Source organism: Schistocerca gregaria, chromosome 2, assembly GCF_023897955.1.
Source record: "Schistocerca gregaria isolate iqSchGreg1 chromosome 2, iqSchGreg1.2, whole genome shotgun sequence".
Classification (NCBI taxonomy): domain Eukaryota; kingdom Metazoa; phylum Arthropoda; class Insecta; order Orthoptera; family Acrididae; genus Schistocerca; species Schistocerca gregaria.
Window position 1 is genome coordinate 1,000,883,289 of NC_064921.1, and position 20,592 is coordinate 1,000,903,880.

The 20,592-nt window shown below is 44.6% G+C and overlaps 1 protein-coding gene across 1 annotated transcript in view; it reads left to right on the top strand.

The window, feature by feature from the left end:
• LOC126336082 (potassium/sodium hyperpolarization-activated cyclic nucleotide-gated channel 1) overlaps nt 1-20,592 on the top strand; it is a 1,174,950-nt gene that overhangs the window by 577,502 nt on the left and 576,856 nt on the right. Inside the window, exon 6 of the mRNA XM_049999562.1 lies at nt 5,289-5,516. Within this exon, the coding sequence (XP_049855519.1) occupies nt 5,289-5,516 (228 nt within the window). The remainder of the gene's footprint in view (nt 1-5,288; nt 5,517-20,592) is intronic.

Below are 20,592 nucleotides of genomic sequence, written 5' to 3' on the forward strand. Positions count from 1 at the left end.
CTTGGGCATGGATGTGTGTGATGTCCTTAGGTTAGTTAGGTTTAAGTAGTTCTAAGTTCTAGGGGACTGATGACTTCAGATGTTAAGTTCCGTGGTGCTCAGAGCCATTCGAACCATTTGAACCTGCATGGTCACCGTAGCTTAACAACAATATTCGGAAAATTCTGAGGAAGCTGGGGCTGTCGCCCTCTCTGTTCAACAGAGAACACGGAAGTGACCACGAACAAATGTTATTAGAGATTCATGGGTTTGTGAAGAGATTTGTGCGCGAAGCATTCAATCACTACTGCCGTCATACCTTGCCAAATAATCTGACAGAGAAAACGAGAAAACCCTGGTCCTATGTAAAATCGCTATGTGGGTCTAATGTTTCCATCCAATAGCTTCTTGACTAGTCTGGTGTCGCTGTTGAAGGTAGCAGAAGGAGAGGCCAAGTTTTAAATTTCATATTCAGGAAACCGTCGTTTAACATCGAATACACTCCAGTATGGACGACACAGGAACAACTAAACGAGTTGAAAACAAATGTGTCACAAGGTCCGGATAGAATCCCAATAAAGTTTTTCAAGGGGTACTCTACGGAGTACCCCACCTAGCTTGCATTTATCGTGAATCTCTCACGCAGCGCAAAGGCCAAAGCGACTGGAAAACAGCGTAGTGATTCCTGTGTATAAGACGGGCAACAATGCGGACCCACAAAACTACAGATCAATGTCTCTAACATCCATTTGCTGCTGAATCCTAGAATGTATTCTCATGTGGAATTCAATAAATTTTTCTTGAGGTCGAGAACCTTGCGTCCACGAATCAGCATCGTTTTAGTAAAGCATCGCTCGTGCGAAACTCAGCTTGTCCTTTTGTAGCGTAATATGCTGAGAACTATGGATGAAGGGCAACAGACAGTTTCCGCATTTCTAGATTTCAGGAAAGCGTTTAACACTCAGCCCCATTACACGCTGTTTAAGAAGATACGAGCATACGGGATAGATTCACAGCTCGAAGACTTCTTAAGTTGTAGGAATCAGTATGTTTCCCTCGATGGCAAACGTTAATCAGCGACACAAGTATCGTCAGGAGTGCCCCAGGGAAGTGTGGTATGACCGTTGTTGTTCTCTGTATACTGTAACAGATCCGTTTTTATCCTGACCTTATCTGATCCAATAACAGCCCAATATTTATTATTAACATGACCGTGAACCTAATGGGGCTGGTAATCGGAATTGACTTCTACGGAAGTTGTTACTTTCCAGTTCGTCCTGTTCAGTACTATAATACTGAATGTATGGTAATAAGGAACACCAACACAGTTTTACTAATTACGAACTTATATTCTTCTCAAAACACAAAAGGGAGACAGCCACTGCCTTCGTCATACATATCTAATTACGGCTAATCTCAGCAACATGCTTTCTTCATTTGCCGTTATCGTCACACGCTAATCCATCACTGCATAAAACACTGCAATCCAAGGTTAGGCCGGCGTGGTAGATGTGAAACTAAATATCGGCACTAATAACGTCACTGCTCACTTTTATAAAGATACTTCATCACTTTCCAGGTATTTATTCATTATTTAAAGGTCTAACCACGGTGATGGTAACACCCTTCTCGGTTAAAAACCCTGTATTCCAATAATGGCCTCCAAACACACACCATTCCCGCCAAACACTCTGACGCATCTCGACACTGGCTCTCGCTACACGTCACAATCGATTGTTCGCCCTATCGACCTGTGCCGAGTGCAAAGTTATAGTAAAGGCCTACGGACCCCTTACAATACGTAGATGATTTGGTGGACGGGATGTTAAGAAAACTGTGGTTTTCGCTGATGATGCTGTGGTGCACGGTAGAGAGTCGAATCTGAGTAACTGAAGGAGGATACAAGATGATTGAGATACATTCTAGTTGATGTGACGAATGGCAGCTAGCTGCAAATGTAGAAAAATCTACATTAATGCGGATGAGTAGGGAAAACAATGTTCGCGTATACAACATTAGTAATGTCCTTCTCGACACATTCACGTCGTTTCAATATCTGGGTGTAACCTTACAAAGTGATATGAAATGGAACGTGCATGGGCCGACCGCTGTGGCCGAGTCGTTCTAGGTGCTTCAATCTCGAACCGCGCTGCTGCTACAGTCGCAGGTTCGAATCCTGCCTCCGGTATGGATGTGTGTGATGTCCCTGGGTTAGTTAGGTTTAAGTAGCTCTAACTGTAGGGGACTGATGACCTCAGATGTTGTGCCATAGTGCTTAGAGCCACTTCAATCATTTGTAACGCGCATGTGAGGATTGTGATAGGGAGATCGAAAGGTCAACATCGGTTTATTCGGAGAATTCTGGAAAGAATGCGGTTAATCTGTAAAGGATGCCGCATGTAGGACGCTAGTGCTGCTAGTTTTTTAGTACTACACTAGTGATTGGGATCCGAACCAGTTCGGACTGAAGGACGCAATTCAGAGGCGGGCTGCTAGATTTGTTCTGGTAGGTTCGAGCAACACGCAAGTGTTACGGACATAAAGTTTTTGAAAACATTATCAGAGATCTTACATTAATATGAAAATAAAAAGAAAACAGTCTTGTTCACAAATTTGTTTTAATCAGAGTGACCGGTTTCAATCCTTAAGGATCATCTTCAGACTGCAGAACGGCAGGTGGTCTTCTGTGATGCAGACTGCGCCGATCCACGAGGCTGACAGTAGACAGTTCAGCGTCATGGATCGGCTCAATCTGCTCCATGGAAGTCCACCTGCCGTTCTGGAGTCTGAGGATGATCCTTCAGGATTGAAACCGGTCACTCCGATTAAAAGAAATTTGCGATCAAGACTGTTTTTTTTCTTTTAATTATCATGTTACGGACATGCTTCGCGAACTCGGATGGGAATCGTTGGAGGGAGGTCGGCGTTCTTTTCGATGAACACAATTGAGAAAATTTAGGGAAACATCATTTGAAGCTGACTGCAGAACGACTCTACTGCCTCCCAAATACACTGAGCGCAAGGACCATGAAGATAAGGTACAATAAGTTTAGATTCATACTGAGGCATATGAACAGTCGTTTTCCTCTCGTTTTTTTCGCGAGTGGAACAGGAAATGAAATGAGTGGCAGTGATACAGGGTACCCTCCACCACACGCTGTAAGATGGAATGAGGAATATCGATGTAGATGTAGAACACGGAGCACGACGTCAATCCTTTACAGATCCAAGAACTTGGTATACTTCGTTGGCCTGAAAGCCTGTCCAGTGCTATCTTTCTATGAAATTTTCCAGCTGGTGGCACGTACAGAGGGGTTCAAAAAACAGTATCCACTGTTTAAAAATCCATAACTTGCAAACTAATTGGCAAAGTTCTCTCATTTTTGGTGAAAGAGGAGCTTAAAGTCCCACTTAAAGATATCACTGTAGGTGTTCGAAATGGTCACCATTAACATCCACACACAAAAGATGCCGCCAGACTGCAGCACGAACTACTGACTGCAACGTGTTCAGTTGGATATTTGCAGACGAATGTACGATGGATTCTCGAAGTTCATCCAATGTGAGTGGCTTTTGTCGATAAACGACGCCCTTTAGTGTTCCCCACAGGTAAAAGTTCAGAGGAGTTAGATCTGGGCAACGTGGTGGATACTCCAAAGCACCTGTACGGACTATCCAGTTTCCTAGTAGATACGAGATACTCCCTAACACGATTTTGATAGTGGGCTGGGGCACCATCTTGTAGAAAGTAAACTCTTCGTCGCCATACAAGTCTCGGATGGCAGGTAAAAATGGGTGTCTGAAGCTTCTGAAGATACACCACACCAGTAATTGTGGCGTCAAAGATTTTCGGCGGCCCAGTAGATGCAATTGTGATGATTTACTGTACCACTGAGTTTGAACTGAGCCTCATCAGACCACACAATCATCTCTGCAAACTCTTCATCGTTGCTCACTGTGTTAGTAAACCACTCATAGTACTCCATTCTACGATTAGGGTCGTCCTCCTTCATTGCGTGTAGCAATCGTGGGATGTAGCACTTCCGCTTTGCCGAACACTTGAGTGACTCACTCCAGTTTCACGGGCACACTGTCTCACAGACTTCTGTGATGAGCGAGTGAATTGTAGCATACGACGGGAGTGAGCTGGACTATACTGACTACCTGGCGACTGTCATGTGACAAAACGAAACAACGCTAAATAACGCTTGTGTGGCGATTGCCCGAACTACAAACTATTACAGTACCAAAGATGACACAACTCGGTCAATAAGTTTGACAGTTATGGACTTTTCAACAGTGCTTTTGCAGAAGCTCTGTGGCACCACTTGGGGCTCCACACCATCTACCTTAAGAACATCCGCACTTGGCTTGGTGTATCCAGTGGCAGAATACTGTGCCCCAGTGTGGCTCAACAGTAAACACACACACATGGTAGATGGCCAACTTAATACAACAATGCGTATTATATCAGGCACAATCAGGCCAACTCCTACAGTGTGGCTGCCCGTTCTCAGCAACGTAGTCCCTCCTAACCTGCGCCGAGAACACGCTCTGGTTAGAGAATTTCAAAAAATCATGACCAACCCTCAATTACAAATCCATGAAGATACTCACGACATCCAAGGAAACCAACTCCGGTCTAGGCACCCTCCACTAAATACCGCACAGGCTCTGCACCAAATCAACTTTTAAATAAATGACCGATGGAAAGAGGAATGGGAGAACAGAAGAGCAGTAAACTGCCACAGTATGCCATGCATCATTAGTAAACCAAAAGGATTTGATTGCCCTCGCAAAGTTTGGTCAACTCTTAATCGCATCAGAACCAACTGTGGGAGATGCGCCGACTCCTTACACAGATGGGGTAAACTTTCTTCGGCCGCTTGCGACTGTGGCGCTGAGAGACATCGTGCAGGAATGCCCACTAAGGGCATATGAGGGTGACCCACAGGATTTCCTAACGGCGACCCAAAAGGCAGTCGACTACATATTATCTAACGTGGACGTCTGCATGTGATCGCTCTTCTGTGGGTGTAAATTCACAATTGGTGGTGTCCTTATAAAGGAACTGTTATTTATTGCTCTGTTAATACATATGTCATTTTTTTTTTTAAATCGTGTTGTTTCTGTAATTTTTACGGTGACGTTATGAGCCATACGCTAAATAAATAAACAGTGGATACATTTTTTGGACTCCTCTGTATTCCTAGCGATCACGCCTTAGTTTTTCGAGAAAGTGGAAACATTTTTAAAATGTGTGGCTCTGGCTGCGCGATGCTCTGTACGGCGGGTTGCCGTGTGCGCAGGGGGCGGCGCGTGTGGCGGCAACGGCAGTGTGAGTCCAGCGAGCGCGGAGCGGCTGCAGCAGCGCCACCTGGGCTACTACCCGCGGCTGCGCGCCGGCGCGCCCAACTGGTCGTTCGTCTTCGACCCCGCGGGCCGCCTCTGCTACTACTGGTCCATGGTCGTCTCGCTCGCCTTCCTCTACAACTTCTGGGTCATCATCTACCGGTTCGCCTTCCAGGAGATCAACGGTATGTCAACACACACTCAACCTGTGGTATCGACAGCTACGATGCTACCACGTAGGTGCGAAGCCTCAGACCCGTCGTAAGTAGAGCAAAGTTTCTACATGAAGAGAAGCTGAAGTGAAGCGTCCCGGTCGTCTGCTCTTGATCAAATGGGCTGAATCCGGGGCGACGCTCGTAGAGCTCCACAGCGCTCGCTAGAGGGCGCTGTGTTCGGTGTCTCTCGTAGTGTCAACTGAAGAACTTGCATCTATTCCGTGGCTCCGTAGCTATCGATACCACACAACGTACCAAAATCTAGGCTCAGTATCCGCTGCTGCTGCTGCTGCTTAGCAAACCAGTGTACAAATAAAGCACCATAGGTAGCATTTATTTCATTAATTTGACTAATATCGTTCATCAACAGGAATTCATTGCCCTGTTGATAGTAAGATCTACTTGCAATTTATAGTCTAATTAACAAGAAGGAAGGCCCCAACATCAGGGCCACTAATCCTCAACTCCTACTGGATATACTCGTTTTTTGTCGTTGGCTGTCTAGAGTTGCAGTTAGATTGAACGCATTTTGATTGAACTGTATTTCAACTTTATACCCAACTACACTACTGGCCATTAAAATTGCTACACCACGAAGATGGCGTGCTACAGACCCGAAATTTGACCGACAGGAAGAAAACATTCAAACAAGGTTGGCGCCGGTGGGGACACCTACATCGTGCTGACATGAGGAAAGTTCCCAACCGATTTCTCATACACAAACAGCAGTTGACCGCTGTTGCCTGGTGAAACGTTGTTGTGATGCCTCGTGTAAGGAGGAGAAATGCGTAGCATCACGTTCCCGACTTTGATAAAGGTCGTATTGTAGCCTATCGCGATTGCAGCTTATCGTATCGCGACATTGCTGCTCGCGCTGGTCGAGATCCTTCACTGTTAGCAGAATATGGAATCGGTGGGTTCAGGAGGGTAATACGGAACGCCGTGCTGGATCACAACGGCCTCGTATCACTAGCAGTCGAGATGACAGGCAACTTATCCGCATGGCTGTAACGGATCGTGCAGCCACGTCTCGATCCCCGAGTCAACAGATGGGGATGTTTGCAAGAGAACAATCATCTGCACGAACAGTTCAACGACCTTTGTAGCAGAATGGACTATCAGCTCGGAGACCGTGGCTGCGGTTACCCTTGACGTTGCATCACAGACAGGAGTGACTGCGATGGTGTACTCAACGACGGACCTGGGTGCACGAATGGCAAAACGTCATTTTTCGGACAAATCCAGGTTCTTCTTACATAATCATGATGGTCGCATCCGTGTTTGGCGACATCGCGGTGGACGCACATTGGAAGCGTGTATCCGTCATCGCCATACTGGCGTATCACCCGGCGTGATGGTATGGGGTGCCATTGGTTACACGTCTCGGTCACCTCTTATTCGCATTGACTGCACTTTGAAGTGAGGACGCTACATTTTAGATGTGTCACGTCCCGTGGCTCTACCCTTCATTCGATTCCTGCGAAAACCTAGATTTCAGCAGGATAATGCACGACCACATGTTGCAAGTCCTGCACGGGCCCTTCTGGATACTGAAAATGTTCCGACTGCTGACCTGGCCATCACATTCTCCAGATATCTTACCAACTTAAAACGTCTGGTCAATGGTGGCGGAGCAACTGGCTCGTCACTACTCTTGATGAATTGTGGTATCGTGTTGAAGCTGCGTGGCCAGCTGTATCTGTACACGCCATCCAAGCTCTGACTAAGTCAATGCCCAGGCGTATCAAGGCCGTTAGTTTTCTGGGTACTGATTTCTCAGGATCTATGCACCCAAATTGGGTGAAAATGTAATCACATAACAGTTTTAGAATAATTTATTTCTCCAATGAATACCCGTTCATCATCTGCAATTCTTCTTATGGTAGAAATTTTAATGGCCAGTAGTGTATGAAGGGTCCTAGGGATGTAAATGTAGATCATGTGATCGTTCGTACCTTAACGTGTACCCACCTCAGTATGTTAGTTGATTTTTATTTGTATGTAACCGCCTTCCCACAAACACGACACGTAAATTACCACCTGATTTTTTCTGCCAGGTCGTAACTGCACCACAAACTTCAACATCGACCTGCTACACAAGGGAAAATAAGCATTAAGGTCTAGTCCTTGCCGTACGTAGTTGGAGGCACAAACACATATAAAAACGTACTACTCGTAATAACTATAATTATTAGTCTGCAAATGTAGTAGATGTAATCTTTTCCAGTTCACTGTGGTCGTTCACCTTCAAAAACATCTGCACACTGCACGAAATTTTCGTTTGCTTGACTTCCAAAATATAAACAATAACCCCAGAGAGATGCACTCAACTATCCTGCTGAATCAGTGTTGCCACGTAAATGCTGGACAAAAGCGATACTGTGCTATATTGAAAATTACCCACATGTGTAGCTGTCGAACCTTGTGCTTGCTACACATGTCAACTGAGTGCCGAGATTCTCGTCACAACGTCCCACCTTCAGCTGATTCCGCTTCTTTTATCTCAGTGACTTCATGACATTCCCATGACGTCAAAAAAAAAAAAACCTTCGTTCCAGTTACAACGTGTGATATATGAAATTAATTGCGGCATAATTTTCAGCTATGTTGGTGGTCAAACGTGCAGACAATTCAGTGCATCCAACTTACAATATGAGTCCTTCACAAGCTATCTGCTGCCTTCAATGCAAATCCTATTTATAGTTTATCGACTGAACCCTACTGAAAGATGGCACAAGAAATAAAAACAGACGAAAACAAATAAAACTAGAAAAATGCCAACATAGTAGTGAAACAAAACGTTATTCTGGTGTGTAGCAGCCGATTCAGGTTGATCAGTGGATTTTATCTACTTAAATTTCATCGTGTCTTTGCAAAGTATTACAAGAGTTATCGATGTCGTAAGTAAACAATAGCCATTAAGACTTAGCTTTTAAGTAATCTAGTAATCATAATCGAGGCATTTTGACCTGCTGCTTTGAATCAATTATCTTCTTCTTGTTCTTGTTCTTCTGTTTCTTCCTTAGTGTTTATGCCTCTTACTGGCAGCGTTCTCTGTTTCTCTCCCTGTCGCTGTTTCATTCGATCTTCTGCCTAATCAAGATGAAAGTCTGAGATCTTGAGATCTTCGTGCAGGAAGTCAAACCATAGCTGTATAGGTAGTCCTACTGGATGTATAACGCTTACTCTCAGCTAAAACGTGTTTGCCACGGTTTTTTCATCTGTTCCGAGAATATACCCATACCATCGTAGGCGGCTTTTTGTCGTCTACTACTGGTACTACTCCACATAACTCACGATGAATTTCATTGTTTGTGACACGATCGTTGAGTGTTGATCCAGATGTCCGCCTGAGCAACTTTGTTTCCATGACAGCTAGTCGTCGTTCCAATTCGTTGAAGGCCATTATTCACCACCATGCTGTGCAGCTCCATGCATTACAGATCTGTATACTTTCGACTTGAGTCTGTTTAGAATCTGCCGGTCACAGAACGCTCCAGTCGCAGAACGCCATTTTAACCATGTGCAGCTCAGGGAGTTGGAGATGTCCGCGCTGTGATTTCCATCAGTAGCATTTGTCGAGCCTAAGTACTTAAAGAGCCTTCTTGCTGCGAGTTAAGCACCCCTCATTCAGATGGTATCTAGATCATTAAGACCTGTAGTGAGATACTACGTTTTCTTCGTGTTGAGTCGTAGAACTACTTCTGCAAGAAGGTCGTTCCATGTTTGGACTTGACACTGGATGCCAACAGCGCATCATCTGGATGCAGTAACGACTATATACGGTTTTCTCCAGATCTCTTGTGAACGTATCCATGACTGTGACTTTAATGAGAAGCGGGATAGCAGATCTGCGATGTACTCCAAGAGACGCAGGAAAATCACCCGATAGCCTACCAGCTGACAGTATCCAGTTCTTTGTGTCATGGTAGAATAGGATTATTTGATGGAACCTAACCCTCAAAAAACGGGGATTTTAATAAATATTACTAAAGCTGAGGATTGTTTTTAAAAGGGAAAAGAAACATGAAAACTTTAACCACAAGAAAACAACTGATGAAGTAAATAGAAGTAAAAAAATTCCATGTGGGAAAGAACGGGTAACTGTAAGCAATTTCATTTACTGAGAGTGTCTGCTGTGTCACATCTTACCAACTTATGAACGTACTCTCCATCTTTCGAGAGGTGGGACCATATAATGTACCCGGGAGAATTGTGGAACATGATTGCCCTGGTGGTTCAGGTGTTATTGTGTCGGGAGGAGTAATGTTGCGTTGACGTACTGACCTCCAAATCCCTGATCACAGAACACTCACCAGTCAACTTCATTTTGATACCGTACTCCTTCTACATGTGCGTCTTTCCATGGACGCATTCCAGCCTGACTCATTCCTTACTTCTTTCATTTGCCTTCTGTACACTGATGTGCAAAACGTAAGATCGAAATTAATTCTCACATGATGTGTTACTTCCAAGCAACTTAGTTTCATGAAACTTGGACCACATTAAGAGAGAACAACTACTACAGTACAGTACACAAGATATCTGAAATACACTCCTGGAAATTGAAATAAGAACACCGTGAATTCATTGTCCCAGGAAGGGGAAACTTTATTGACACATTCCTGGGGTCTGATGCATCACATGATCACACTGACAGAACCACAGGCACATAGACACAGGCAAAAGAGCATGCACAATGTCGGTACTAGTATAGTGTATATCACCCTTTCGCAGCAATGCAGGCTGCTATTCTCCCATGGAGACGATCGTGGAGATGCTGGATGTAGTCCTGTGGAACGGCTTGCCATGCCATTTCCACCTGGCGCCTCAGTTGGACCAGCGTTCGTGCTGGACATGCAGACCGCGTGAGACGACGCTTAATCCAGTCCCAAACATGCTCAATGGGTGACAGATCCGGAGGTCTTGCTGGCCAGGGTAGTTGACTTACACCTTCTAGAGCACGTTGGGTGGCACGGGATACATGCGGACGTGCATTGTCCTGTTGGAACAGCAAGTTCCCTTGCCGGTCTAGGAATGGTAGAACGATGGGTTCGATAACGGTTTGGATGTACCGTGCACTATTCAGTGTCCCCTCGACGATCATCAGAGGTGTACGGCCAGTGTAGGAGATCGCTCCCCACACCATGATGCCGTGTGTTGGCCCTGTGTGCCTCGGTCGTATGCAGTCCTGATTGTGGCGCTCACCTGCACGGCGCCAAACACGCATACGACCATCATTGGCACCAAGGCAAAAGCGACTCTCATCGCTGAAGACGACACGTCTCCATTCGTCCCTCCATTCACGCCTTTCGCGACACCACTGGAGGCGGGCTGCACGATGTTGGGGCGTGAGCGGAAGACGGCCTAACGGTGTGCGGGACCGTAGCCCAGCTTCATGGAGACGGTTGCGAATGGTCCTCGCCGATACCCCAGGAGCAACAGTGTCCCTAATTTGCTGGGAAGTGGCGGTGCGGTCCCCTACGGCACTGCGTAGGATCCTACGGTCTTGGCGTGCATCCTTGCGTCGCTGCGGTCCGGTCCCAGGTCGACGGGCACGTGCACCTTCTGCCGACCACTGGCGACAACATCGATGTACTGTGGAGACCTCACGCCCCACGTGTTGAGCAAATCGGCGGTAAGTCCACCCGGCCTCCCGCATGGCCACTATACGCCCTCGCTCAAAGTCCGTCAACTGCACATACGGTTCACGTCCACGCTGTCGCGGCATGCTACCAGTGTTAAAGATTGCGATGGAGCTCCGTATGCCACGGCAAACTGGCTGACACTGACGGCGGCGGTGCACAAATGCTGCGCAGCTAGCGCCATTCGACGGCCAACACCGCGTTTCCTGGTGTGTCCGCCGTGCCGTGCGTGTGATCATTACTTGTACAGCCCTCTCGCAGTGTCCGGAGCAAGTATGGTGGGTCTGACACACCGGTGTCAATGGGTTCTTTTTTCCATTTCCAGGAGTGTAAATACGCCGTGAGAAGAACAGAAACAACAGTTCTGTTCAAAGACAATAATTACACTAAAACTACTTCGATTGATGATGGTCTCTGGACTTTTCAAACAGCCGGACATAGTTCTTAATAGGGCTAGTGATCAGCACGGACGGCAGCGTTTGTTCTGGAACATGTTCACATTGCCTAGATCTTGTGGCAGGTCGTCCCTCTCCCCCCACTGGTGCAGTTCACAACTGCATGTGGATGTGTTTGCAATGCGTTTGGCCAACGATCACCACGAGACCTCATTGGGTTTTAAATCGGGGGAACGGGCGCGTCATTTCATTGCCCTCGTTCCGAGAGCTCGTCCACCTGCGCTGTTCAATATGTTTACAAATGGTCATCCGTAAGAAATGATGTCACTGCGCAATGCACCCCTCAAATGATGCACAGTGAGGACGTGTACAGTGTCACAATATCAGCGACCGGTGAGTGTACCATGTTCGATGATTTTGTCTCCCCACACCATAACACCTGGACGACCAAGACTATCATGTTCGGCAATGTTCCTTCCTGAACTACGTGTGCCCGCCTCTCACCATAGGCAGGTACGTCCAGAACAACACACTGAATCTGCGTTCATCCGGGCACGTGAGCCGACTACTCTTTGCTGCAGTCCCTATGCTCTGGCACCATCGCAAACGGTACAGTCCTGTTGAATGTGGTTCCAATTGCACGTGCTTCTTGATGTGTGTTCGTTCTTGGTTGTTGCCCAGTGCTGCTTTAGTTGAGAGTGACACAGCACCTTCACAGGCTGATCTCTTTGCCCAAACACCTGTAAGTGGCTTCCAGCTTTCTGTGCACGACTGGAAGACATTTGGAAACATCTGCTGTCATTCATTTCCACATAGTACTTAATATGTTATGATGCCTTATGTATCTCATCATTAGGTGTACGATACTCTACCAGTTGATTATTCTAGAATCTAAGTGTAAAAACTTGTTCTTACGTTTTTACAATGATATATATATATATATATATATATATATATATATATATATATATATATATATATATATATATATCGCATGTTTTGTCTCGATGGCCTTATTTATCGTTTTCAGGTAAAAGTTTCAAATTCGGAAGAAATACTTAAACTGTTTAAATTAAACGATGTAATGGATAAATAAAATTTTCAAATTACGCAGCATAATACAAAACCCATATCATTTTCTGATCCATCTCAAGTCCGATAGAAATTGATTATTACTAGTAAATAGTTAAGCAACGCAGTCAGTTTACATAACTTCGTTGCATACACTCATCTGTTGAAGAACTTACATAATGGAAAGAAAATCGAAGAATTTGACAGAATGTTTGGTACGGTAAGTATAAGGTGAGATAGTTTCTGTCTCAGTGTGACGCTAAAGCGTATATGGAATCCAGTGCTACTCCGGTATGGATATACACTGAAGCGCCACAGAAACTGGTATAGGCATGCGTATTGAAATACAGAGATACGTAAACAGGCAGAATACGGTGCTGCGGTCGGCAACGGGTAGATAAAACAAGCATGTGGAGCAGTTGATAGATTTAAGTGAGTTTGAACGTGTGTCCTAGTCGGCGCACGAGCAATGGGACACAGCATCTCCTAGGTAGCGATGAAGTAGAGATTTTACTGTACAACCATTTCACGAGTGTAGCGTGAATATCAAGAATCCGGTAAAACAACAAATCTGGAACATCAGTCGGGCCGGGAAAAGATCCTGCTGGAACGGGACCAACGACGAATGAAGAGAATCGTTAAGCGTGACAGAAGTGCAACACTTCCGCAAATTGCTGTTGATTCAATGCTGGGCCATCGAGAAGTATCAGTGTGCAAACCATTAAACAAACCATCATCGATGTGGACTTTCGGAGCCGAAGGCCCCACTTGTCTACCCCCTGATGACTGCACGACAGAAAGTTTTATGCCTCACCTGGGCCCGTCAACACCGACATTGGACTGTGGATGACTCGACGCATGGGCCGAGCGGTTCTATTCGCTTAAGTCTGGAACCCCGCGACCAGGTCGCGGGTTCGAATCCTGGTTAGGTTAAAGTAGTTCTAGGGGACTCATGACAGTTGTTAAGTCCCATAGTGTTCAAAACCATTTGAACATAACACATGTTGCCTGACCGGATGAGTCTCGTTTTAAATTGTATCCAGCGGACGGACGTGCAAGGATATGTAGACAACCGCTTCAATCCATGGAAACTGCATGTCAGCAGGGGAATGTTCAAGCTGATGGAGGCTCTGTTATGGTGTGGGGTGTGTGCAGTTGGAGTGATCTGAGACCTCTGATGCTTCTAGATACGACTCTGAGAGGTGACACGTACGTAAGCATCGTGTCTGATCACCTGCATTCATACGTGTCCACTGTGCATTCCGACGGACTTAGGAAATTTCAACAGGACAATGTGACACCCCACACGTCCAGAATTGCTACAAAGTGGCTCCAGGAAGAGTCTTCAGAGTTTAAACACTTTCGCTGGCCACCAAACTGCCGAGACATGAACATTATTGAGAGTATCTAGGATGCCGTGCAACGTGCTGTTCGGAAGAGGTGTACAGCCCCTCGTACTCTTACAGAGTTATGGACAGCCCTGCAGGATTAACGGTGTCATTTCGCTCCACGACTACTTCAGTCATTACTCGAGTCCATGAAACGTCGTGTTGAGGCACTTCTGCGTGCTCGCGGGGGCCCCACACGATATTAGGCAAGTGTATCAGTTGCTTTGGCTCTTCAGTGTATAAGCACCGACATCTAGGCAAGGGTTCGAACAGAAACCTTTTTGTTCGCTCCTTACTGAAGACTTTAAAAAAAGGAACTAAACAAAGCTGATGTTAGATACGTTTATGCCGGTTCCCACAGGTTAGTACAGGACTGATGTGTGGTTGCTCACTAGCAAGGACAATGTTATAATGCAAGACTCCGAAATGCTTTTTTGTTTTAGCAGTTGTGGTGTTGACAAAGAGCACACGTAGAGGAATGGAGATATAGACTCTGAATATTAAAGTTCACATGGCAAAATCTTAAAATAGCTTCAAAATTGGGTATCTCATTTAGATGAGTGATGAACGTTTGAAAAAAACGCCCTACAGGTACCTGTAAGTCCACAGGCTCCGCAGATTGGGCAGACCAAAAACCTAGTTTAAACTCGCAACAGGTTGAAGCAGGACAATGAAGAAGCCAGACAGTGTGCTAGAATAGAACCATAAAAAGACAACTGTGTCCACATCCTGAAGTGGAGCTCCGACTCTAAGATTACAAAGACAGCCGAGCGTAGGCGACAAATACGAATTTCAGTTATTTTTGGGTGGGGTGAAACCCGAAGTCAGGTTAATTTCTGTAGACGACCAGTACACAGTATTATCACCGCAATACCCGCCAGTATTCGGCCGGAAGGGGGAGCAGAGATGTTTACGTAACGTTCATGATCACCAGTCTTTTAGCCAATATCATGGATTAAATTCCAAACCTCTCCGCAGTGTCTCATGTGAAGCAAGAGCGTGACACGCTGATGATTGGGATCCGTCCTTTCAATAGGGACGAGAAACCCGGCGGCTCCGTCGATGCTCTTCGTGAGGTTTAGGCTGCGTGGGGAACCAGGTTTGACCTTCTGCATTCTGTAATCATCATCGTAACATAACATTCCACTAAATGTGCATCCGTCGCCTAAACTCTAGAAGTACACATAGGACACAATCCTCATGTATCCGCAAGGGAAAGGGCCGATGTGCTCAAAGGAAAAGCGGCAAAATCCACCAAGTGGGATGTCCCAGCCGACAAAGCCATTCGACATTTACATTTTTTCATCGCTGAAATGTGTAAATACACTCAAATTGAACGTATTTCAAAAAGTAAGGTCTTTTATTGTACAAGGCCTTTTCGGAAAGTAAGGAACGCTAGGTCACGAACTGGGAACCACAGTGAAAATCAATACTGTTTTATTTGCAATCCGACTTAGACCTTTGTCGTAGCGTTGTACCAACTTTCCAATACCTTCATTATAGAAAGCAGCCGCCAGTGCTCTCCGCCATTTCTCTACGCTGGCCTATAGCTCGTTGTCTATGCCAAAACGTTGTCTTTATAGCCATCGGTTCATATGAGCAGAGATGAAACTAAAAGGGAGATAATTACGGGATGTATCAAACATTTCTAATTGAAAACGATGCAGGAGCGTTTTCATAGCCCCTGCAGAATGCGGCTGAGAATTGTCTTGAAGAAGAAAACGCACAACAGTTATATAATGTTGGCTGTATAGCTTTAGACAAAATTTATCACCAGGCCCTCGTACTTGGCGGAATACATTATTGTTCAAAGTATCTTTATATGCTCCCTGTCTGCTCTGAACTAAAAAGAACGACGTAATGCCATCTACGAACATACTATAGGCACTGCCCAACACGACTGTGCAAAACTTCATCGGCTTTTCACTGTGATTTCAATTTCGCGTCCTATCGTTCCTTACTTTCCGAATAACCCTTGTACTTAATGCCCGTGACGGGATGGTTCGAAAATTATGACACACATAATCTCCTTTTCTTGAGTATCCCTGACAGTTGTGCCTATTAAAACTGCTTTCAGTGTTTTAATTATGAGAGTAGCCGAAAATACGAGTTTTAAGGGGAAAAAGCACATCTCCGTGCTACAGAGAACAAAGCAGAAATTCATGTTCTTCAAAAGTTGTAGCTCCTCCACTAGACTTATCTCTGTCTTACACATTTGAACCTCTCTTTTCTGCGATTTAGTTTACGTACGCATATTTATTTGCTATACCTCTTCACTGTGCCACGAACTGCACCGAATTCGTACTGGTTCTTCCGTTTGTGGAAGACAACCATAGTAAAATTATTCAGCTAAATCTTGCATACACATCCGAAGTCGTATTTTACGTATCCCAGTCCTTATTTCGCCAAGAAAAATTGTCGGCACCTCTTGACCGCATCTATCTGCAATAAGGGAATAAATAAGTTATCTCATGTTGATAGACAGATGTATCATAACTAATTTAAAACCATGAACCACTGTTTCTATCGATATAAGAACAATGTGAATCTTTTTTATCATTTCACTTCGAGCACTCTTCATAACACTGAGAACACACGGCACTGAGGTATTGCAATTGCGAAAGTTGAAAATTTGTGCTAGATCACGACTTGAACCCGACTGCTCCGTTTCTCTAGAGCGGTTGCCTTAACCTTCTTGCCCACCCGGACTTGCCTACCGTCCGATCCAAATTGCATTGCAGCGTACCTCTTCCATTAATGTACCAAATCGCAAATTCTTATTTCTCCGGGGCTCTGGACGATGTTTGCACATCCGCACCCAAACATATGGAGCTGTGGTGCGACATATTAATGTAACTGAGTGTTGTCTGTTCTGTCGGCCATCTCCGACGGAGCAGGCTACACTCAGTTACATCAATAATGTCTTATTTTTATGGGAGTGAATACTTTAGGCTCTTTACGTCTTGTTCTTGTTGGACATCACACAAGGATAATCAGTAGTATTGATCTCATAAATCAATGCCTTTTAAATGGTATTACCTGTCTCGCGATAGCTGAATGCAATTATTTGTAATGCCCAATATTTATTGTCAGCCGAAGCTTCGCTCTAACTTTATCAAACTCTCTCATAGCTTGCCGTGTATTGCTTGAATCTGAAGTAGTTACTAACATTCTGCAAACCCACATGAGAAGTGCCTCACAGGATTAACCACAAGTACCTCCACAATTTCAGTTGAATACACGGAAACTACGAGAAATACTGAAAACGGACACATATCATAGGATAGAGCACATCTGAAAGTTTTTGTCACGCTTTACAAATGCTCAGTACCATGGTGCCACTAAAGCGAAGTTACTGAATATAGTTTTCCGTAATTCCTTCACGAAAGAAGATGAAGTAAACACTCCGTAATTCGAAACCATAACAGCTGTTAGCATGAGCGACATGAAAGTAGATATCTTAGGTGGTGAGAAACAACTCAAATCACTTAGGAAAGGCAAGTCTTCCGGTCCAGCTGGTATACCAGTCAGGTTCCTTTCCCAGTAAGCAGTCACAATAGCGCCTTTCTTAGCAATCGTATACAACCGCTCACTTGACGAAAGGTCTGTTCCTAAAGACTGCAAAGTAGCAAAGGTCACACCAATATTCAAGAATGGAAATAGGAAATAGGAGTAATCCATTGAATTACAGACCCATATCACTGACCTTAGTTTGTAGTAGGATTTTGGAGCATATACTGTACTCGAACATTACGAATCACCTTGAAAAAGAATGACTTATTGATACATAACCAACACGGATTCAGAAAATATCGTTCTTGTGTAACACAGCTACCTCTCTAGTCCAATGAAGTAATGAGTGCTGTCGACAAGGGATCTCAGATCGATTCCGTATTCCTAGACTTCCACAAGGCTTTTGATACCGTCCCTCACAAGCGACTATTAATCAAATTGCGTGCATATTTAGTATCGTCTAAGTTGTGTTACTGGATTCGTGATATCTTAACAGAGAGGTCAAAGTTCGTAGTAATAGGTGGTAAATCATCGAGTAGAACAGAAGTGATATCTGGCATTCCGCAAGGTGCTGCCGTAGGCCCTCGGCTGTTCCTGATTTACATAAATGATCTAGGTGATAATCTGAGCAGTCCCCTTAGATTTTTTGCAGATGACGCTGTAATTCACAGTGTAGTAAAATCATCAGGCGATCAATTCCAGTTACAAAATGATCTAGAGAGAATTTCATTATGGTGTGAACAGCTGCAATTGGCACTAAACAGAGAAAAGTGCGAGGTCATCCACGTGGGTACTAAAAGAAATCCGACAAATTTTGGGTATACGATAAATCGCACTAATCTAAGGGCTGTCAATCTGACTAAATACGTAGGAATTACAATGACGAGGAACTTAAATTGGAAAGACCACATAGATAATATTGTGGGGAAGGCGAAAAAAAGACTGCGCTTTGTTGGTAGAACACTTAGAAGATGCGACAAACCCACTAAAGAGATTGCCTACATTACACTTGTCCATCCTCTGCTGGAATATTGCTGTGCGGTATGGGATCCTTACGAGATAGGACTGACGGAGGACATCGAAAGAGTGCAAAGAAGGACAGCTCGTTTCGTGTTATCGCGCAATAGGTGTGAGAGTGTCACTGATATAATACGCGAGTTGGGGTGGCAGTCACTGAAAAAAAGACGTTTTTCTTTGTGGCGAGACCTATTTACGATATTTCAATCACCAATTTTCACTTCCGAATGTGAAAATATTTTGTTGACACCCACCTATGTAGGTAGATATAACCATCATAATAAAATAGAGAGAAATCAGAGTTTGGACGGAAATATTTAGTCGTTTCTTTTTGTCACGCGCCATTCGAGAGTGGAATGATAGAGAAGTAGTATGAAAATGATTCGATGAATCCTCTGCCAGGCACTTAAGTGTGAATTGCAGAGAAACCATGGAGATGGAAGATGTATGGGCACCAATTGTGAGGCGCTGCTGCTCGGGAAGGTGCAACAACAGCAGGCAGTTCAGGAAAACTGTTTACTAACTTTCCTATCTGCGGGAGCGAACTGATTCTGTGCGACAATGCGGAGCGGATGATTTGTCTACATGTTCTGACACTCATGCGCCCCAGTGGTGCTTTCTGCAACTACCCCACGGTGCATGTTGCGAATCGAAATCTACAGATAGCTCTAACCTCTGATATGTCTGATTTTGAATTCTGCTGTTGCTTCCTTTTGTTTTCATATGACGCAAGCCCTTACTTTCAAATGTGTGTTGATATGAGCGATGGCATTCAGAGCAATGACACTACATCATCTGAAGTACTGAACAATTCACGCTTTATTACGTTATGTGACAATGTGGTTCTTTCTGTATGCTGCTTCCGGTGAATAAATTTCTAGTACAATTCAAATTCATCTTATGACGCGATCGACGCACCATGTTTCAGTGCAAATGATCCAAACAGAATATCTTAGAAACAACCAGAAGATCGTACTGTGGACACATTATTCTCTTCTTACACCTATTCTCTGATGCAATGGCGTTTTTTTGTGGCACGTTACATCATGATCCATACAAACTGCACAACTATTGTACGCTTCGTTGTGTACCGTTACACATACCCTTCTTGGATGTGGCCGTAATACCCTTTTACTCATATTCTTGCTGTAATCGTAGCTTTTCTCGCAAACTGAACAAGTGCATTTTTTTCCTCATTTCTGCTGAGGTTTATACTTACCTCGTTGAGGCTAGTTCATTCTTACCACTGTGCGTCGAAGGCCAGGTGTCTCTTCTCCGATATGGGGTGGTCGTTGGCATATGCTTATAACTTTTCGCATAATTTTTTGCATACTTCTTTAAATTAAAACTTTTAATAAGTACTTTTCTGAATTTTATATTCTATGTTGTTTTGGTACTCATTCTGTGGTGTAGAAACGTGGTGCATGGCTCCTTTATTGAACACACTTCAAAAGAATAATATACACAGCTGCCGTTGTTGGTGAACAGCAAGCAGGATACGGCTAATATAGCAGACCGTAGCAAGTCCTTGGCCATAGTTGTAGTCGTCCTCAGAGAAGCGACCGAAATGTATTTGATGAACATTACCATCGCAGACACCACATACACAGCAGCTCGCTTCGCTGGATTTCTTATGCAGTCCTGAGGACCACCGGTTCCTGCCATGCTTCCAAGGGTTGTGCCTGTTGCACAAAGGGTCACGTCTGGTGCAACATGCGGAACAGCCCGGCAGCGGGGGCGTGGTCTGCCAACCATGTCACTGGAATCGCTGTTAAGGTCGCTGACAGATTTTGAAATGTTGACGAGCTGTTATCTGAGAGTGATAAGGTACTGAGCTTTCGAGATATCTACTTACCAAAGAGGCCAAATTTAACATCAACGAAGATGAGCATTTCTTATTCGCTACATAGGCTACGTTTAAATTGACAAATTACGAACACTTAAGGTCACAGCAACACCCCCAAATAAACAAAATTAAATTACACTTTCTAGAGTATGACAGAGGTTCCTTTTTTGT